The sequence below is a fragment of the Cygnus olor genome, chromosome 17 (assembly GCF_009769625.2).
Source record: "Cygnus olor isolate bCygOlo1 chromosome 17, bCygOlo1.pri.v2, whole genome shotgun sequence".
In the NCBI taxonomy this organism is placed as follows: Eukaryota; Metazoa; Chordata; class Aves; order Anseriformes; family Anatidae; genus Cygnus; species Cygnus olor.
In genome coordinates, this window is record NC_049185.1 from 15386435 (window position 1) to 15403248 (window position 16814).

Consider the following 16814-nt stretch of genomic DNA (forward strand, 5'->3'; position numbering starts at 1 on the left):
AGCTGTTTACCTTAAATAATAAAGCATTCAGTGAAATAATTTGATTTACAGTGGCACAGGTATTTTTTTACAAGAAAAATACGTCGTGAAAAAAGACATCCCAAATCTGACAAGCAGGGTATAAAAACTTGCCAAAGACTAGAAATTAAATACAATTCACATAAAAAGGGGGGGTCTATGGAATTTAACAATGTCATAAATGGGTCAGATGAATGTCAGGAAAAAATTCCATTGTTCTTAATGGTGACTTGATCTCAAAACATTGACGGAGGATGGATTTAGAAAAGCAAGCTGCTTTCAAACACTCTAAGTAGAAATAAAACTATTAACTAAAAATGAGTTGCTTCACTGCCTTTCACGTGCAAATGGATAGGTATTCCATGCGGTAGGAGTTTACTCCTTTAACGCTTTGTTGCTGCATGTCCTCAGTGCTGTCTGCTCTATAGTAGTTTATGGTTCCTTCAGCACTGTGATTGATTAAGTCCCATTCTGATACAGGAAGCAGCTGCTTGGGGAGATTTGCGAAGTAGGCAGTTGTCCTTCAGCAGCTCATGGCTTCCTGTTCTTTTCTTGTTCTTCCTATCCTGAAAGAAGCAAAATGTGGCTGGGCTGGTAGGAAGGACCCCATGATCAGATCTACCCCTTGGCACAGGTCAGGTAGGATAAACAGGGAAGCCTAATGCATTTATTACAGCACTGGAGAGCAGAGCTATCTCTAAAATATTTTCCTTGAGGTACAAAATCCTACTCAAGACTTTTGGAAAGGACTTCTTGAAACAGGTGAATAGGGTGTAAGAAAAGTGAGTCATCCGTGGAGCAGCAAGAGGACATGGTATGTTTTGATTCTTCATTTTAGAGACCTATTCTCATTAGAGGGAAGAAGAACAGAAGAGCATAGGGCCTACAGAACCTCTTCTGGAATCCTGAAGGAATGAGAAGGCATCAGGTTAAAAAGTCCAGATGTCATTTGCTTAAACCACTGAAGTTATTGAAGAAAGAAAACTAGCTGAATGTCAAAAGACTTTCCTCGTGATAAATTCAGGAGGGACCAGATAACAGCAACCCTCATCATAGTAACAGTCACCTCTGCATACATCTCACCTTTTGCTACATGTTTTGAGATAACGTAGCTGACTGGGAGAAAATCTCCCAGAGGTCTCATCATTTAACCTGTTCCCATGTTGATTATGATGCAGGGAAGCCTATGATACCCAAATATCAGCCATTTGTTTCACAGATGAAGGAAATTCAAGTAGAGGTAGTTTGCAGTAAGGGATTAATGTGCACTAGATCTACTCAGTGCAGTAGATGCTATGCCTTTCTGAAATCATACTGAACCATAAGTTCATAATATAAAAATTATGCGTGTTGACCACATTTGAGCTTGCGTAGTGCACTCTCTATTGTAACCTGGCTAGAGCACCACAATGATGCTCCTTCCAGCTACCATTCTACGCATATAGTAGTTTTGGCAGCCTTGGATCCATTGTACTTGTCTTTCTGGTTGTGGGGGTATTTTGTGGCCTGCGGTAGAAGCTCAGAACGTATGTTTCTTTGATCCCTTCTTGACCCTTCCTCAATGGGGAAATGTTCGGTGACTTGTTAAGCTAATGCTGCTCACTGTGTCACACTAAGGATCTGACTGTCTTGTCTCATACTCTTGCAGAGTACCGAGTTCAAGGAGCTGGATCATTCCTGCTCTACACGCACATAAGGAACATGCTGGATGCTAGCAGCATGCTGGAAATGGCAAACGTTAGATTACTGCCACACACATGCTGCAGAGGAGCAGCATCTCTCCTTCACAGAAAGAATGGCGCATTTGGTTATAAAGATATAAAGAGGGCTCTTGGCCGCTCAGGGTGCGTCCATTCACGGGACGTGTACCACCAGCAGCTGCGAAGCCATCGCGCCCAGGAGCTCCGTGCCTCCTGCACTCGGGCACTCCGCAGGCGCAGGCTAGCAGGAGCCCGGCGGCCGGAGGCTGCGGCCGGCCCGCTCCAGCCGCCGCGGCCCGCAGACCGCCTGCGCCGCTTCGCGACGGCCTCGCGGGCCGGGCAGCCCAACAGCCCCGGCACCGCGGGTCGGGTCCCGGCGGGCGCCACGGGCCGCTTCTGGCAGCCCAGGCGCTCCCGACCCTGCAGGCCTGACCCGCGTGGGCAGCCCGGCCCTGCCAGGGCCTTCCCGAGCGCCGCGCGTCGCGGTGCTGCCCGGCCGCCCTCGCGGCTCCGGCGGTGCTCGGGCCGGGCCGGGCCGGGCCGGGCCGGGCCGCCCCACGGCCGCCCGCACGCTGCGCCCAGCGCCTCCCCGCTCGGCTCGGCGAGCCGCGGGCCGTGTGTGCGCCGAGGGAGGGACGGAGCGGGTCAGAGACGCGCGGAGGGCGGAGATAACCCCGCGGTGGCCGTCACGTGGAGCAGATGAAAGGGAAGCGGCTTGGCAGGGCGGAGAGGAGCCGGGGCGAGGGACGGGGAGCGCGGGGCTGGCGGCGGCGAGGAGCGGGGCGCAGCGCAGCGCGGCAGGAGGGCCGCTGCCATGGGGCGCTGACCCGCCCGGAACCCCGGCCCCGGAGCTGGAGCCGCTCGCGAGCGATGCGCGGCGGCGGGGCGCCGCTCCCCCCCGCCGCGCGATGAGGGGCTGCGGGGCCGGCGCGGGGCTGGCCGTTCCGCCGCCGCCGCCGCTGCTGCTGCTCGGGCTGCTGCTGGCCGCGGCGCCGGGCGCGGCGCTGGGCAAGGAGACGGCGTTCGTGGAGGTGGTGCTCTTCGAGTCCAGCCCCAGCGGCGACTACACCACCTACACCACGGGGCTGCAGGGCCGCTTCTCCCGCGCGGGGGCCACGCTGAGCGCTGAGGGCGAGATCGTGCAGGTGAGCGCCAGCCGGGGGGCGCCGCCTGCCCCAAGATGGCTCCGCGGGCCCGGCCGCCCGGCACCTGGCGGCACAAAGCCCGCGCCGGGCCGGGCCGGGCCGCGGCCCCACGTGCGCCGCGCGGCCTGGGGGCGCGGGGCGCCGCGGCCGCGGTGACAGATTCGCGCTGGCGCACAAAGGCCCCGCCGCGCTCCGCGCCGGCGGCGGGTCCGATGAGCCGGGGCCTCGCCGAGCCGGGCCGGCGCGGAGCCCCGCGGGGCTGCCGGCGGCGGCGGCGCCGGAGCCCGGTTTGACAGCCCGCGGCTCCCGGCGACGGCTGCCCCGCGGCGGACCGAGCCGCGCGGTCCGCGGCGCGAGGCCGCGCCGGGCCCCGTCTGCGGCCGGGGAGCGGCGGGGCGGCCGCGCCGGGCCCCGCTCCGCAGCGCCGTGCGCCCGGCCCGGCCGTCGGGGCAGCGGCGGGGGCGCGGGCCCGGACCCCTCCGCCGAGCGCGGCGCGGGGACGGCCCCTCGCTGCGCGCCGGGCTGCGGGGCGCGCGCTCGGTCGGCTGCCGCCCGGCCCGGCCGCCGGGGCGCCGTCGGGGCAGCGCCTCCCGAGCGAGCAGCCCGGTGCGAAGGCGCCGAGGAGAACGCTCGCTGCGGCAGGCGTTCGCTTTTCATCTTTGTTTCCTTCTGGACGTTGGTTCTGCGTGCACCGCTGGGTTCGCATGCCCGGTACGCCTGCTCTTGGATCTCTGTGAAGTGATTCCTTCTTATGAAAGCTTCTCTTGACTTTTTCACCGGATAAATAATGTTTGTGTTAATCGGAAGGCAACTGTTCTTTGCTCTGTTTGAAACTCTTGAAGTGCTTATCGAATTTCTTTGTAGTCACTTGTAATTGTTGACTTTATTTTTTTTTTGCCTTTGGCTAAGTAAAGAAAAATGACTTAAATGGTGTTTTAATAAGTTTGACTGTTAAGCAATTGCTAGTAGCAGTCCGTATTAACAGCTGCGGAGTTCTGTGTATGTATGCATACATACATGTGTCCGTGTGCGTGTATATATAATTAAAAAGAAATCTAGTGGCTAGTAACCTCTAAAAACTAGTAAAACGCTAAAACCGCAAATACGTGAGTCTCAAAACTTTTATTCTTCTTTACTTCAAAAGAATACTGATTTTTAGTGCATGTAATTTCAAAATAGTTTCAACCAGGAGGCTTTGTTGTAAAAATTCACTTCAGGCAAAAGAGTTGTGAGGACAAGCTGCTGATAAGCATTTTTATTTATCCTTCCAGAGAAAATAGGGATGGAACAATTAATGCATGTTTCTGACATTTTAAAAAAGGTAATGCTATTAGGGGTTGAAGCTGATACTGACATTTTCTATCCTTTTGGTACATTATAAAACAATATGTGTTAGACTCAACTCTGTAACTTTGGGGAAAGCAAGAGACACTAAAGTTTCACTATGCATCAGGTGTTGGTGTTAAGAGTAGAACAGAGGCTGTTTGCTGAGGTCATGCTTTTCTTGAGATTGTAGGTGAAAGTGGAGAAAAAGAAATACACTCTTTGTTCAAGACTCAGGTTTGAATAACTTTAAGGAGATGTGTTAAATGGAGTTTTGGAGGCTTGTTATGTGTAACATCAACCATCTGCTTCCTCTAATACCTGAATAGACAGCCTCCAAAATAGGAAAGACTAAAAAGATTTACCAAATTATGTGGCAAATCTTTTACAGTCATTTACCACTCAATAAACTGTTTTGCTTGTTTATCTGTATGTTTGCTAGATAACATACTTACATCATGTACAGCCTGTTTTTTTTTTTTTTTTTTTTTTTTTTTTTCTGAGCCATGGGGTATGCTAGTTGTGTTTTGGAGAAGAGAAAACGTCAAACATTGCTCCAGAGCAGCTAGACTAAATACTATCAGTTGCATTTTAACCATTGATGTTTTAGATTATACATCGCATCCTTGTCAGTGTCAAGCTTCCTTCATCTCCTGAAAGTGAATTTTTCAGAGCCAAAACTCGCAAACATTTTCACAATGTTGTCTTGCCTCTGCTTTTCAACTGGGCTGTGTATTTATGAAACTGTATGAATTTGCTGGTTTGGATCACCATTTAAAGCTCACTGTGACATTTAGAAAGGGATCGTGCAGCTCATGGTATTAAGAACCTGTTCAGCAGTGGTTCATCAGTCAGTTAAACGAGCGTCTCTTGGCCCCAACCATTTTGTCAATGCGCATGGCTCTTTCAAAATGTGTTTTTCATTAAAATGAAATATTAGAAATTCTTGAAAATCAGGCACGCATTAAAGAATGAATCAAAGGAATTGTGGTTTTTGGACTACACAAAGACTTACTTTTGTTTATGTTAATAGCATCAATTACTCATCGGTGTTGAAAGTCTCGGAACAACAACAAAAAAAAACTTTAAAAACAATGCACTTTCAGCTTTTGATAGGTCACACATTCACTCTTAAACTGGTTATTGCTCAGATTCCTATCCAGCAGTGGTATGCTATTATATTGTTTCTCATGTTATTATGACCAAGTCTTATTAGGGTCAAGTGTCTACCAGAATAACTCTTCAGAGAGATGAAATGTTCATATGCCTTCTTTAATGTGGCCACAGTTTGTATTTGGCAAACTCATCCCTAGGTTGCTGTGTCAGCTGGTCCTTAAACTGCTCAAAAGTCTAACTGTCTCAGTGGTATCTGGCATACTGGAATATTTTGTGTTTCTTGGGGCAATATCCTGGCATTAGTATGGTTGAGACTGGAAATTGAAAACTTCTGATTAGAGAGTGATTGGGAAAACAAGACTTTGAAACCTCTAAAATGAAGTTATGACCAATGAAGTCCTTACAGTTGAGATTTCTTGCAGCACTCTGACCAAAAGCTCAGATGCAGTTCTGTGTCAAACTGGATGCTACATGGCCACAGACTTATAGTGCTAGGATAGCAGGCATCGCTGATTTGACTAGCAGTGCCTCTTTTGCTTGGAGAGGGATTATATATCTCAATTCTGCTTGTACTGGGCAAGGTTCTCTTCCAGTTGCTTGTTCTGTCTGATAGCTAAGGTGTGGAACATCAAATGCCTTGTTTCTTGCAAAATCGTTGTTATGATGATACTGGTCAGGTGAGGTGCTGGGAAATGAGGACTGAACTTAGTCTTTGTTTTGGATTATATAAAAAATTCTGGGTTATTAAAAAATGATACACATTCATTGTTGTTAATTCTCTAAGTCTTTCTTTTTGCTACTACTCCCTTAGGTATGCTGCTGAATACAGTCATATAGATGGTTTACCAATATATACATTTTCTAAAGAGAAGCGGTATGGAGGAAAGATTTAGGAATATTATTCATGGTTTTTCATGTGTGATAAAAGTTTGGGTTTTGGTTGATTTGATTCTGCTTGGAAGCCTCAGTAGGGGAATAATGAACTTCATGTAGCCATTGAACAGAAGTGACATATGGATTACATAATCTCCAGTTGCTTATATTTTTTGTGCTCAAAAGTTAACAGTTTCAGGAGAACAAGCATAGCTCTGAGCTTAAGCTCCAGAAAGAAAACAGAAGTAGGGCATTTCTGAACTTCTTGCAGTCGTTCCTTATAGCAGTGCCACTGCCCATCTTCTTCCAGTTGCAGAAGATGGGGAAGCTTAGAACTAGACCATGTGCCTGTGTGTTCCTTTCTTCAGTGTGCCTCCCACCCCTTATTTACTTGAATAACTTTTGATCTTTCATCTGTTTTCTCAAAATGCAAAAATTGCAAAATTGCCAGGTAGGCTTTTCACTCCAAAGTATTAGCAGAGTTTTTAACAGTGTCGAAAACAGTGACTTGAGATAACTGTGTGGATATGTAGAAGTCTGGCAATAATCACAGGAGACTGAATCAAGGAAATGCTTGTGTCCTTTGAGAATAGAAAACACCACCAAAAAAAATCATAATTTTTTTATTTTGTGAGCAGGCAGGTTGAGTTTCTTTCTTCTTGCTTGAGTTGACTGCCTGAAGGCCATTCAAACTGAGGAAGTGGAATTATTTGTGGCTTTGAGTCACCACCTTGTTGGATGTTTTCTTTGCTAGTTATGCTCTTAGAATATGAAGACAACAGCGACTGGTTTTATGTTAGTTCCCATACCTTAAATGTAAAGCGCTGGCTCCCAGTAACGGTCCCAAGGACATCAAGGATATATTTATCTGATAAAACTGATTTCCTGGTACCTGTTTGGAAGGCTCGGGTTTGCATTGCCATCATGTCTTTGGAGCGGAGTATGTTGGAGTTGAGCAGTCATTGAAATGTGGTGCTGTCTTTCTGACCTAAATAACTGACGCTCTGTGGATACTTAGAATAGGATGAGGGGAAAGGCTGTAGAGCATTTACTGTGTTTCTCTATTTTGGTACACAGAGGGAAGACCTAGAATGTTTCTGTTTTGTCTTATATGGAAAGCCAGACTAGGTTATGGATTTTGTTCTCTCTGATCTTAGTCTTTGATGTTGTGAACAAATCCTCTCACTGGGCAAATGCTGCAAGGCAAATGAGATGTCCGTGACAATGTCTGAAAAGCCATTGAATGTGAACACTATTCTGCTTGAGCTTGTCATTTGAACTTGTTTCAGACAGAACTGTGAGTCCCATCATTCTGAAGGCCTGACCCATGTTAAGGAGTTAACTTTAAACAGGTAATTAGGCTAAATCATGGATGGAAGAGACTTAATTGCAGCTGTCTTTATAAATAAGTAAATAAATGTCTGAGCTTCCGTAGTGCTTGTTTCCTGTTTTATTTTTTTATTATTTTAAATAAAGGCAATTTAATTTCACCTCCTTTTTGTTTATAACAGCATCGGGTGTGTGTCTGTTGCTATGTACTCAGAGCAGCGAATAATTTCTATGTTTGTTGCTTTGCTGTTTTGTGGATCAGAAACCTTGTCTAATCTAAGCTTCAGTTTTCCTTTTGTTTTCTGGTTATCATTGTACCTTAGTACAGTGTACTAACTACTTAATCTTGGCGCTTAAGTCTTAACTTGAGTTATCCAGCTGGTGGAAACAAAACTCTTCTATACTACAGCCTTGCTACATGCTTGGAATAGCAAAATATTTTGCCAGTTCTAATCGTATATTTTCTAAAATCTCAGTTCTTTAAAACATATAAATAGTTTTGAAGCCTGAACTGGAGGTTTCAAATTGTTCTCTGAGTTGGCAGGGCTTGTAATCTCTCTCTGTTTTGGAAGAGTGTTGATAGGTGAATAAAAGATTAAAAATGCAGGTTTAGTGCTCTGGACCTCACGCTACTTCTACTGCAGTTTCTGCTGTGTTCTGTGCCTCATCTGAGCTTGGTTGGTGCTTATTCTTCAGTAGTTGGACAGAAGAATGAAGATTGCCTACGCCCAGAGTTGTGTGGCTGCTTTCAGGGCTGGGGTCCCATACTCTATCGCTACCTGTTAAGTTCTGTGCTGTGAAAGGAAGGCATTTTTTGTGTGTATGGAATGAGTAACTACAGGTGCTACTAAGTGTTCTGCAGGAGAAGGCTAAGATGATAAAGGAAGCATAATTCACATTTAAAATAGGCAATTGTTGAGGTAAAGGTATGCACAGTTTTGGCACCTGGGCAGCCTTCAGCTTGTGTAACGCAACAGCAGTTTGCTTGCAGTAAAGGTATTGTAGTGGGCTTGATTTCAGATTAGATTAGCCTGGCTGTTTCACTGTTTCCATCCTTCCCTCTGTTCCCTCCGCCCACTCCTCTTTTTCAGTTTCCATCATGCTTTAGTCCATCACATACTGTGGTGCACCGTAGTACTTGGGGAGAGCTGAAGACAGCCCATCAAAGTGTTTTGCGTAGGTTTCTCGTTCTCTTACACTGTTGTGTTTTGATACTGTGCACTGTCCTCATGCTGTGAGCTCCAACCGAGTTATGTCATTGCTGCGTTAATTTACAAGAGGTTGGCTTTCTCCTTGGCTTCTGAACACAGTATTATAAAGAAGGATCATTGTATTTATGAACTCCTCAGTATTGCGATATCCAAGATGTCTCTTGGAATGGGGATAAAAGTGCACGATAACTCATGTGCTAGCTTTCTGCTGTTGCGTGATGTCTCTGTACAGCTATAGTGCTCTGCTTTGAGAATCCTGTACTTGCAATGTCCTATTAGGGTATACTGCAACACTAAGAAAATGTAAGAGGCAAGGCCCAAAGACCATGCTGAAAAGGGACATTTGGCTGTTTAAATCTTCTGTGAGCACATCATGCTCTCTTCATCCATTGGACAGTTTCATACCTGCTTTCATAACTTCCGCAGAAAGAATCACCTTCTGAAAATAGTATAAGGCCAAAATTATCATAGAGTTTTAAGGGCTGACAAATTGTATTTACCTAGTTAAAAACTTTGAACTTAAAATCTGTACACATATAATTCATTAGACCTTGGAGCATAAGGGTACCAACGAAAACTGTTTCTCAGTGAGTCTAAGAGAATAATAAATAAATGTTTCTAAGCATTGCTACAGGGGGAAGGGTTGTCCAAAATATAAGGTACCAAATTCAGTGGTGAATTGCTGTTTCTGGAGGAAGTGTCTGTTGTAGTGGCTCAGAGTTACAGCAATACTTGAATCCTTCTACCAGAGCCTTGTCAGCATTCGAGGCTGAGACAGTCACGTGAGGGCAAGGTAGGAGACACCGTATAAGAAAATGAGGTAAAAGGTATCAAAGTACGGAGAAAAAGGTACAATGGAAAGAGCAAAAATTGCTTATGTGACCTATCTAGAGGAATAAGAATGAAGTAAGTTAAGAAAGTAAATAGAAGCGGAAAGCTTACAACGCTGGATCCTGAATTCAGGCCAACTAGTACAATTTCTGTTAATTTCTAGATAAAGGTGGGGAATATAATGGATGAAAATGTCGTTTGTGGTGGTTCAGGTGACTTTTTCAGCATAGCTCATAAGTTTAGTTAAACCTCCGCACAGCCTTTTAAGGTCTGCATTGCTGTGAAATTTGTGCTAGTTGGCAGAATGCTGACTGCTTCCTCTTCCATGTACTCTTGTTGCTCATTTGGGAGGTGGAACTAAGAAGAAATCTGAAAGAGGAGAGACACTCAAAAATTGTTAAACATGGAGCCTTTTGGAGAATTTTTTTCATTTATATGTATTTACGTTAAGACTGTATGTGAATATAATGGTTTAGATGTAATTACAGCCTGCTTCGTAGTGTTACCAACACTTGTGGCCAGCCATGCCCCACAGATAGAATTGGCACATGCTCTCTCTGAGCACACCACTGGTGGATGTGATTATGGGACAGGGTAACTTTGTTTTAATTGCTTTGTCTAGTGAAGGGCTTCTGAAATTTTTCTAGATGAAGCATGTAGAGGTCATGATTTGGTGTGGCATAACTTGGTAAGAAAGAAATGCAGGCAGCTTTTCTCTAAGCAGATCTTATAGGAAAGTTTTGAGTAGTTGTATAAAACCATTGATTAGCATACATAGTAATTTTCTTCCAGTTTATACCATCTTGTGGTGGAGCGTGTATTTAAAAATGCTCCCTTTTTTTATTACAGTTCTCTAGTCCATGTTTTGGAATTTCAAAGTGAGGCCCTTCTGGACCAAAATAACTTTCACAAACATAGTTTTTCGAAGTGTGAATGCTTCCAAGAGGCCAGCATCTTATAGGTTAAGGAAAGGTAACATCTGGAGGCAGTAATCTCCTGTATCTGTGAGATTTCGTTAGCTAGTTATGTAAGTGGCGTGTGTATTTGCATTAATACTTAATATATTAAAAGTGCTGCATTTAGGATGTGTTAAATATTAACTTGTACATATTATCTCTTCTTTTGGGCATCTTCACTTCAGTATACACATGTGGTCAGATCAGAGGTTGTTGTGCCTACATATGAAAACAGAATGAATACAAGTTGAATGCTTGGCCTCATTTCTCATGTTTCCTGACTTGAATGGAGAGCCCTTCACATTAAAGAAGATAGGCAAAGGAAAAAGAGATTATTTTTAAACAGAGACATGTTTTGAAATTGTTATAACACCGACACAAGATTTATGTTAAAAAAATAAATAAATCATTTTTCTGCATTTTTCTTGACTGCTTGACACTTGAACCAGAAATGACCAGGGAAGTGTGATCTTTTGGATACCAAGTTGACTATCAAGATTTGTTCTTTACTGCACTTACACCATCGGTGAAGTTATGTTTATGGTAGGCTTGAGTAGAAGTGCTTAGAAAATAGGGTTCTGGTGTCTTAGAGTGTCCTCCTCATGGTGATGAACTGCAGTCATTCATTTTTTTTATTTTGTTTTCATGGTGCTTTAAAAGACTCTTGTTGTTGCATTTGGCTTTAAGATGAAAAGCCAGTTTACAAAGGTTGATTAGGTGCCTGTTATGTTCCAGACACAAGTACACCCATAAATATGCAGCTTAATATATGCAGACACTCTAGGCTTCCCAGACATATGTTACTCTGTACATTGATGCAAGGATTTTTGTTGTTTTCTAAAGCTGCTGGCCAGCTTAAACTTTTTTTGTTTGTTTTCTTGAGCTTAAGCTGTTTTATCATTTTGTATCATCTTTAGTAGTCAAGCAAGCAGAAGAATCAGTGAGGAGGTGACTCTCCTGCCAAGGAAGTAAGGGGCATATTTTAGAGTCTGCAGTCATGATTTGAGTACAACTGTTTAATTATCTTACAGGCATGCATGTTGCAAGTATGTGCCTCCTGCTGTGAATTTATTGCATGTGCTTGGTAAGCAACTTTTGCAACACTACAATCAGAAGCATTTAGAATTTGCTTTTGATTCAGGAAAGACCCTAGTTTGTGCAGTTTCTGCCAACATCTGTTTTCCTAATTTAAGCCTTTTGATACTTGCCTGCTTTAAAAAAACAAAAAGTGTATTAATTTTGGGTGGGAAAAATCCTTCTCCTTTATTTCTCTCTCCTCCCCTCCCCCCCAACACAGAAGAGACTCCAGCCAAACTTTTCGATGAATTCACCTTTGGAACTGAACAGTCCACTTTGGTGACAGATTAAGAGAAGTGTGGATATGGAAAACTGACTTGGAATTATAGATATTATTCTGTTTCTTTTTATATACCGATGGGTCAATTCTCCTGAAAGTCTGTAGTTCATGGAGAAGAATCTATTTTAAAGGCTGTGATTTATTTACTTATTTTCTGCAGAGACTGTCCTTGAAGATTTATTTCTTCGGGCCTGGCTATAGGGTGGCAGTTGCAATTAAGCCCTGACAGGTTCTGCCTAAATAGTAGTAGTAGTAGTAGTAATAATAACAATATAATGTTGATGATGAAATCTGTAGCTCCTAGAAGAAATGTCAATATTATATATATAGTTATATATAGTGTGCTAGTTGTGCACACTAATGCTCTCTGTTCCTCCTCCACCGAAGTTTTATCTGTTCTTGCTGATTTTGGAGATAAGGATAGTGGTTGGGATACTCAATGTAGCAGTTGCTGCCTTTTTTCAAGCAGACTGGCATTTCTCCTAAGGCAGCATCTAAAGCCCATTGATGGTATGTACTCTGTAACAGGAAAGCGTATTGGTTCCCATTCCAGTGTTGTACTTTACAGTTGTCCAGCATCCCTTCCCATACCTGTTTTGTATTTATTTAGAAGACCTTTAGAGCACATACTGTCTAGCATGCTCTGATGGTAAAGGGTAAATGAACACCTTATGGTCTGGATGCCAAGCTGGCAGACATCCTGAATGGTGTGTAGCAAAGCTGAGAGCTGAGAAATGAACCTGTGAAACAGAGCCAGAGGATGCTGTTGAGTTTAGTACTTAATAGGAGCCAAGGACTATAGTAATAGGAGCCAAGGACTATAGACCTCTTTTTACTCAGAGGCAAGGTATTCCCTGTCTGGTAGCTGGCTGTGTTTCGTCTGTTTAAATGATAGTATCTTCTGCATCCCAAGACTGTGTCTGAGGGAAGGACATTGTAGAGTAGTTGATGCGAAAAAATTCTCAGTCTTTTGCTTATTTGAGAAAACTGTATTGCCAGAGCTCCTCCTTCCCCACCACATTTATAACTTTCAGTGATCTCTTTGTAGGTTTTGATGCATGGAATTTACAGAGATTTTTCTATAGGGAGTTGCAGCGGCTCATTGGGATAAATTTCTCAACCACGTGTATTTTGTGTATATTCAGTTGACTCTGGGAGCTGAGTCTCTCCAAGTAACAGAAGTTAAAGAAAGAGATCAGGTCTCCTTTTGTCTACCCCTTTTGCCATCTTCAGACAACCGTGGGAAGATCCAGGAGATCTGAAGTCTTTCAGGCAGCTTTAGTATTGAGTATAGAACCCTGATGTGGAAGAGTCAGCTGATATGTTTGCTCGTGTGTGTGTGTGTGATGTATGCAGTACAATTAAAGTAAAGTTACACAAAGGTGAAACCAGGAAAATCTTATATATATATTAAGACTGCGCAAGTATTTGTTTCCAGGGCTTGGATAGGAGTGTGTCTGAAGCCTAGAGACACGCTCCAACTGTGCAGGTAATATGCGAAGAAACTACCGTCCTTGTCAGCAAGAGGTCTGAAGTGTTCTGAAAGAGTTAAGTTCTAATTAGCTCACTCATAAGGTATTTAATATCCTTATTAAACTCAACTGCTGGTTCACTTTTTTTTTTCTTCTTATGGTGAACAAAATTTCTTGAAGAGCTGAGCCTCTGCTTCTCAGATCAGAGGCTCACATGTTGAAGCTGGCAGTGCTAGAGGCTAGTTCCTATCTGTGTGACAGCATTTTTAATTTAACAGGACCGGCTTTGATGTGCTCAAATATTTATAGGAAGCTTCAGATCACTGCAGTATGTATTCTTAACTGGAGCAGAAGTTCCTCCTCACATAACAAACTTTCATTCCCTCCGTTTACTCTCGGGTCTCTTTAGGATTTGCACTCATCTGAGTAGTTTTATGTTACAAAAATACTGTTTATGTGGGGGAGGAGACGCTTGATTTCCCTTCTACTCTTTGCAGTTTTGGGGTAGTCCAGTTACTGCCTTTTAGCTCCTTGTTTGAAACAATGTACAGATACTTGCATTGTGGAAGAGACGGATTTAGAAAAATAGAACTTAAGCAAAATGCAGTTATCATGCAGCCTTCTCCCCTGGTCTCTGGGAACATTCGTGTATCCACAGGAGATCAGACCTGAGATCTGTTGGAGTCAGTCATCATGAGCCCTCTCAGGAATGCACAGAGGTGTCTCTTAGATACCCCAAGGAAGAAGCTTTCAGATTAGTTTGTGGTTTAAAGAGGAACCGAAACTTTGGGGTTAGGCTCTCAGTGGGAACTGATCAGAAATTATGGAAAAAAAAGTTTTAATTGGAATTTGCCAGTTTTCTAAAAATGAACAATTCCACTCATATTTGACTTACATGAAACTCTGATCAAACTCAGGCAGGAATCTTAAAAAAGATACCCATTGAATCAGCTATCAGCTAATTTTTTGACTTTGCAGCTTTTTTTTTTTTTTTTTTTTTTGCCTCAGTAGGTTGCTGAACATACTGTCTCTAATTCTGAGGCCTTCCAGCACCCATGCAGACCAGGAGGTGTCTCTGTCAGAGCTGGCACTGTGGGTCCTCTCAAAAATGGAAACATGGTGGGTTTGTTTTGCCACTTTTAGTAGTTTTGGTGTCATAGAAAGGCCTGATTGTGGTTTGAATCTTTGCCTTGTTTATGGCAGAGGAGGAAGTGTGTATGTCATATGAAAGTGTTTCCCCAGACTAGCTTTTGCAGTAAACTTTTTCTTCCTTTTTCTGCGATGTTTCTGTTCTACTTTATCCTCTCAACTTTCTGTTGTGGATCTCGCATAGACTGCCTTATCCCAGAGAAAACCTTGTCATGGTCAACTGGGACATGGAATCATAGAATAAAATCACAGAACCGTAGAATATCCTGAGTTAGAAGGGAAAGCAAAGCTTTGTTTTGTTTTGTTTTTCCTAGAACTTTTCTATGTTGAGGCAGTTTTCTGTATTTTGCTGTGCCGTGCCTTGTTTTTGTTGTGAACTTCACTGTGTTTTGTGTCATATGATGATCTCCTAATTAGAATTTTCTTCTCATATGCTTAATTGGGAACTCAGTTATTTAAGTAGCAGATTTTTCATGTAGATATTATGTCTTTCCACCTTTTTGATGGTAACTTGTTTTAAAGCATTGCCTACAGTGAAAAAAAAGTTTGTAAATTTAGACATTCCTGCTATAGAAGCTCTTTGTTGGTACAGCCTATTCTAGTTCAGCAAATGAAATCAATTATGTCACTGCCTACATAGGTAAATAGTGACAAGAATCAAGCACAGGCGAAGAGTGCTTGATTATCCACACTGCCTGCATGTCTATTTGATGCAAATAGTTTGCTCAGAGAGTAATGTGTCCTGTTAGGGAAATTCTGCGGGAAAGAAGACCTGTAACTTACTAACGTAGAGTTTCTAAAATATACTAATAAACTGAACTTTACTAACATACAAACTGGGCAAAGATCTTGGTATTGCTTCTTCTAGAAGAAACAAAACAAAACAAATTGCCTGTGGCATCTAAATACTACTTTTTCATGGTTAATTTTAAGGGAAGAGCTATTTAGAAAGTGAAGCAGCTGTGTAGTCTTCAGGAAGTCAGTGTCATTTGTGTGCATTCTACTAATGCTGGTACGAAGTCCTTGTCTAAATTATGTGGCTGCTGCAATACAATTTTCAGTGCTTGCATCTAGAGATGGATGGATGTGATTGTCACTTCATTTTTCTGTCTTGTGAGACAGGAAAATTTCTGAAGTATTAAAATATTCAATGCTTTTGTCTCTGAGAAGGATTTATCCAGAGATCACAGTTTAGTTTTAGTTTGGTTTTGGTAGAGCTTTGGTAAAGCTGTAAAAAAGCTGGACCTCCCTCCTACCTCTGGCATATGGTACTATTGTAGTCAGAAAGAATTATAGAATACAAAAGAAACAAAATGCAAGCTGTGTATGGCACGTGTGAGATTTTTAACCATCTCTGCAACGTTTTCCTGAGAAAATAGAAAAATACCCTGAGTATTTGGGTAGTTTTTTTGAGGCTTTACAGTTCATATAGAATTTACATATTACTTTGAGTCTAGATTCGGTAACTTCTTAAAAGACATTTTTGGATGCTTACACAACTTAGAAAGGATACTTTTATCCAACAAAAGCACTTACTAAGATTGAAGAAACAGCTCTAAACTTATGTCACTTAGGAATGAGCAGTAATACCAAGATTGTGACTCAAACAGGAACTGCATTGCCACCTGAAGTTTTAACTTTCAAGTATCTTTGTCAACAAAAGATGCATTGTAATTAAAAAACTAGTATGCCTCTTCAAGGCTGTGAGTAGAGCTTCTTTTGAAATAAGTTTCTCGGGGATTTTTGAAGTATGTCCCTTCCCATTCCAAATAACCCAGTACCAAAATTTCAGTTAAAAGGACAGTAGAAAGGAGAAAGCGATATTTTCTTCCTTGTCACCTCTCAACTTGGAAATTAATACCAATCTGTATCTAATACTAGGATGAAACTGCAAGTCAAATTAAAAAAAAATAAAAATCTTTCTGATTTCTAGCTTTGTAGAACAAGATTTTTAATTTCTGTGATTTCTTTACTGCTGCTGGTTTAAGATCAGTTTTCAGGGCTGGTGGCTGCCATTGACATGTCTGTGCACTTACCTGCTTTTTTTTCACAAGCTTTCTTCTGTACAACCTGTTGCAGAATGATTACCTAAACAAAAGAGGTTGAGCTGCTATACTGTAAGTTGCCATCCATGAACTGAAAGGTTAGCACGTTATATGCTCACTCTTCCCTTTCCCCATTTGAAAAGTAAAATGTCAGCCTGAAGCCACCACATTTTCTTTTCTAGTGATTATTTTCTTACTTGAGCTCACATCTCTGGAAAGAGCTTTGGCACTGTAAAACCTGGTTTTGTGGTAGTAACTCAGATTACATTGATACCTCTTTTTCAAATGA

The 16814-nt window shown here is 42.9% G+C and overlaps 1 protein-coding gene across 3 annotated transcripts in view; it reads left to right on the forward strand.

Annotated features, from left to right (window-relative positions):
• The window catches only part of ZNRF3 (zinc and ring finger 3), a 114098-nt gene that overhangs the window by 15607 nt on the left and 81677 nt on the right, over positions 1–16814 (forward strand). The window contains exon 1 of one of the 3 annotated variants that reach the window (XM_040576648.1): positions 2417–2863. The exons of 1 other annotated variant lie outside the window; for it this stretch is intronic. In XM_040576648.1, coding sequence (XP_040432582.1) covers positions 2627–2863 — 237 coding nt within the window. In that variant the 5' untranslated portion in view covers positions 2417–2626. Of the gene's footprint in view, positions 1–2416; positions 2864–7389; positions 7528–16814 lie in introns of those variants that run through there. One more of the 3 variants, XM_040576651.1, reaches the window with a different exon arrangement.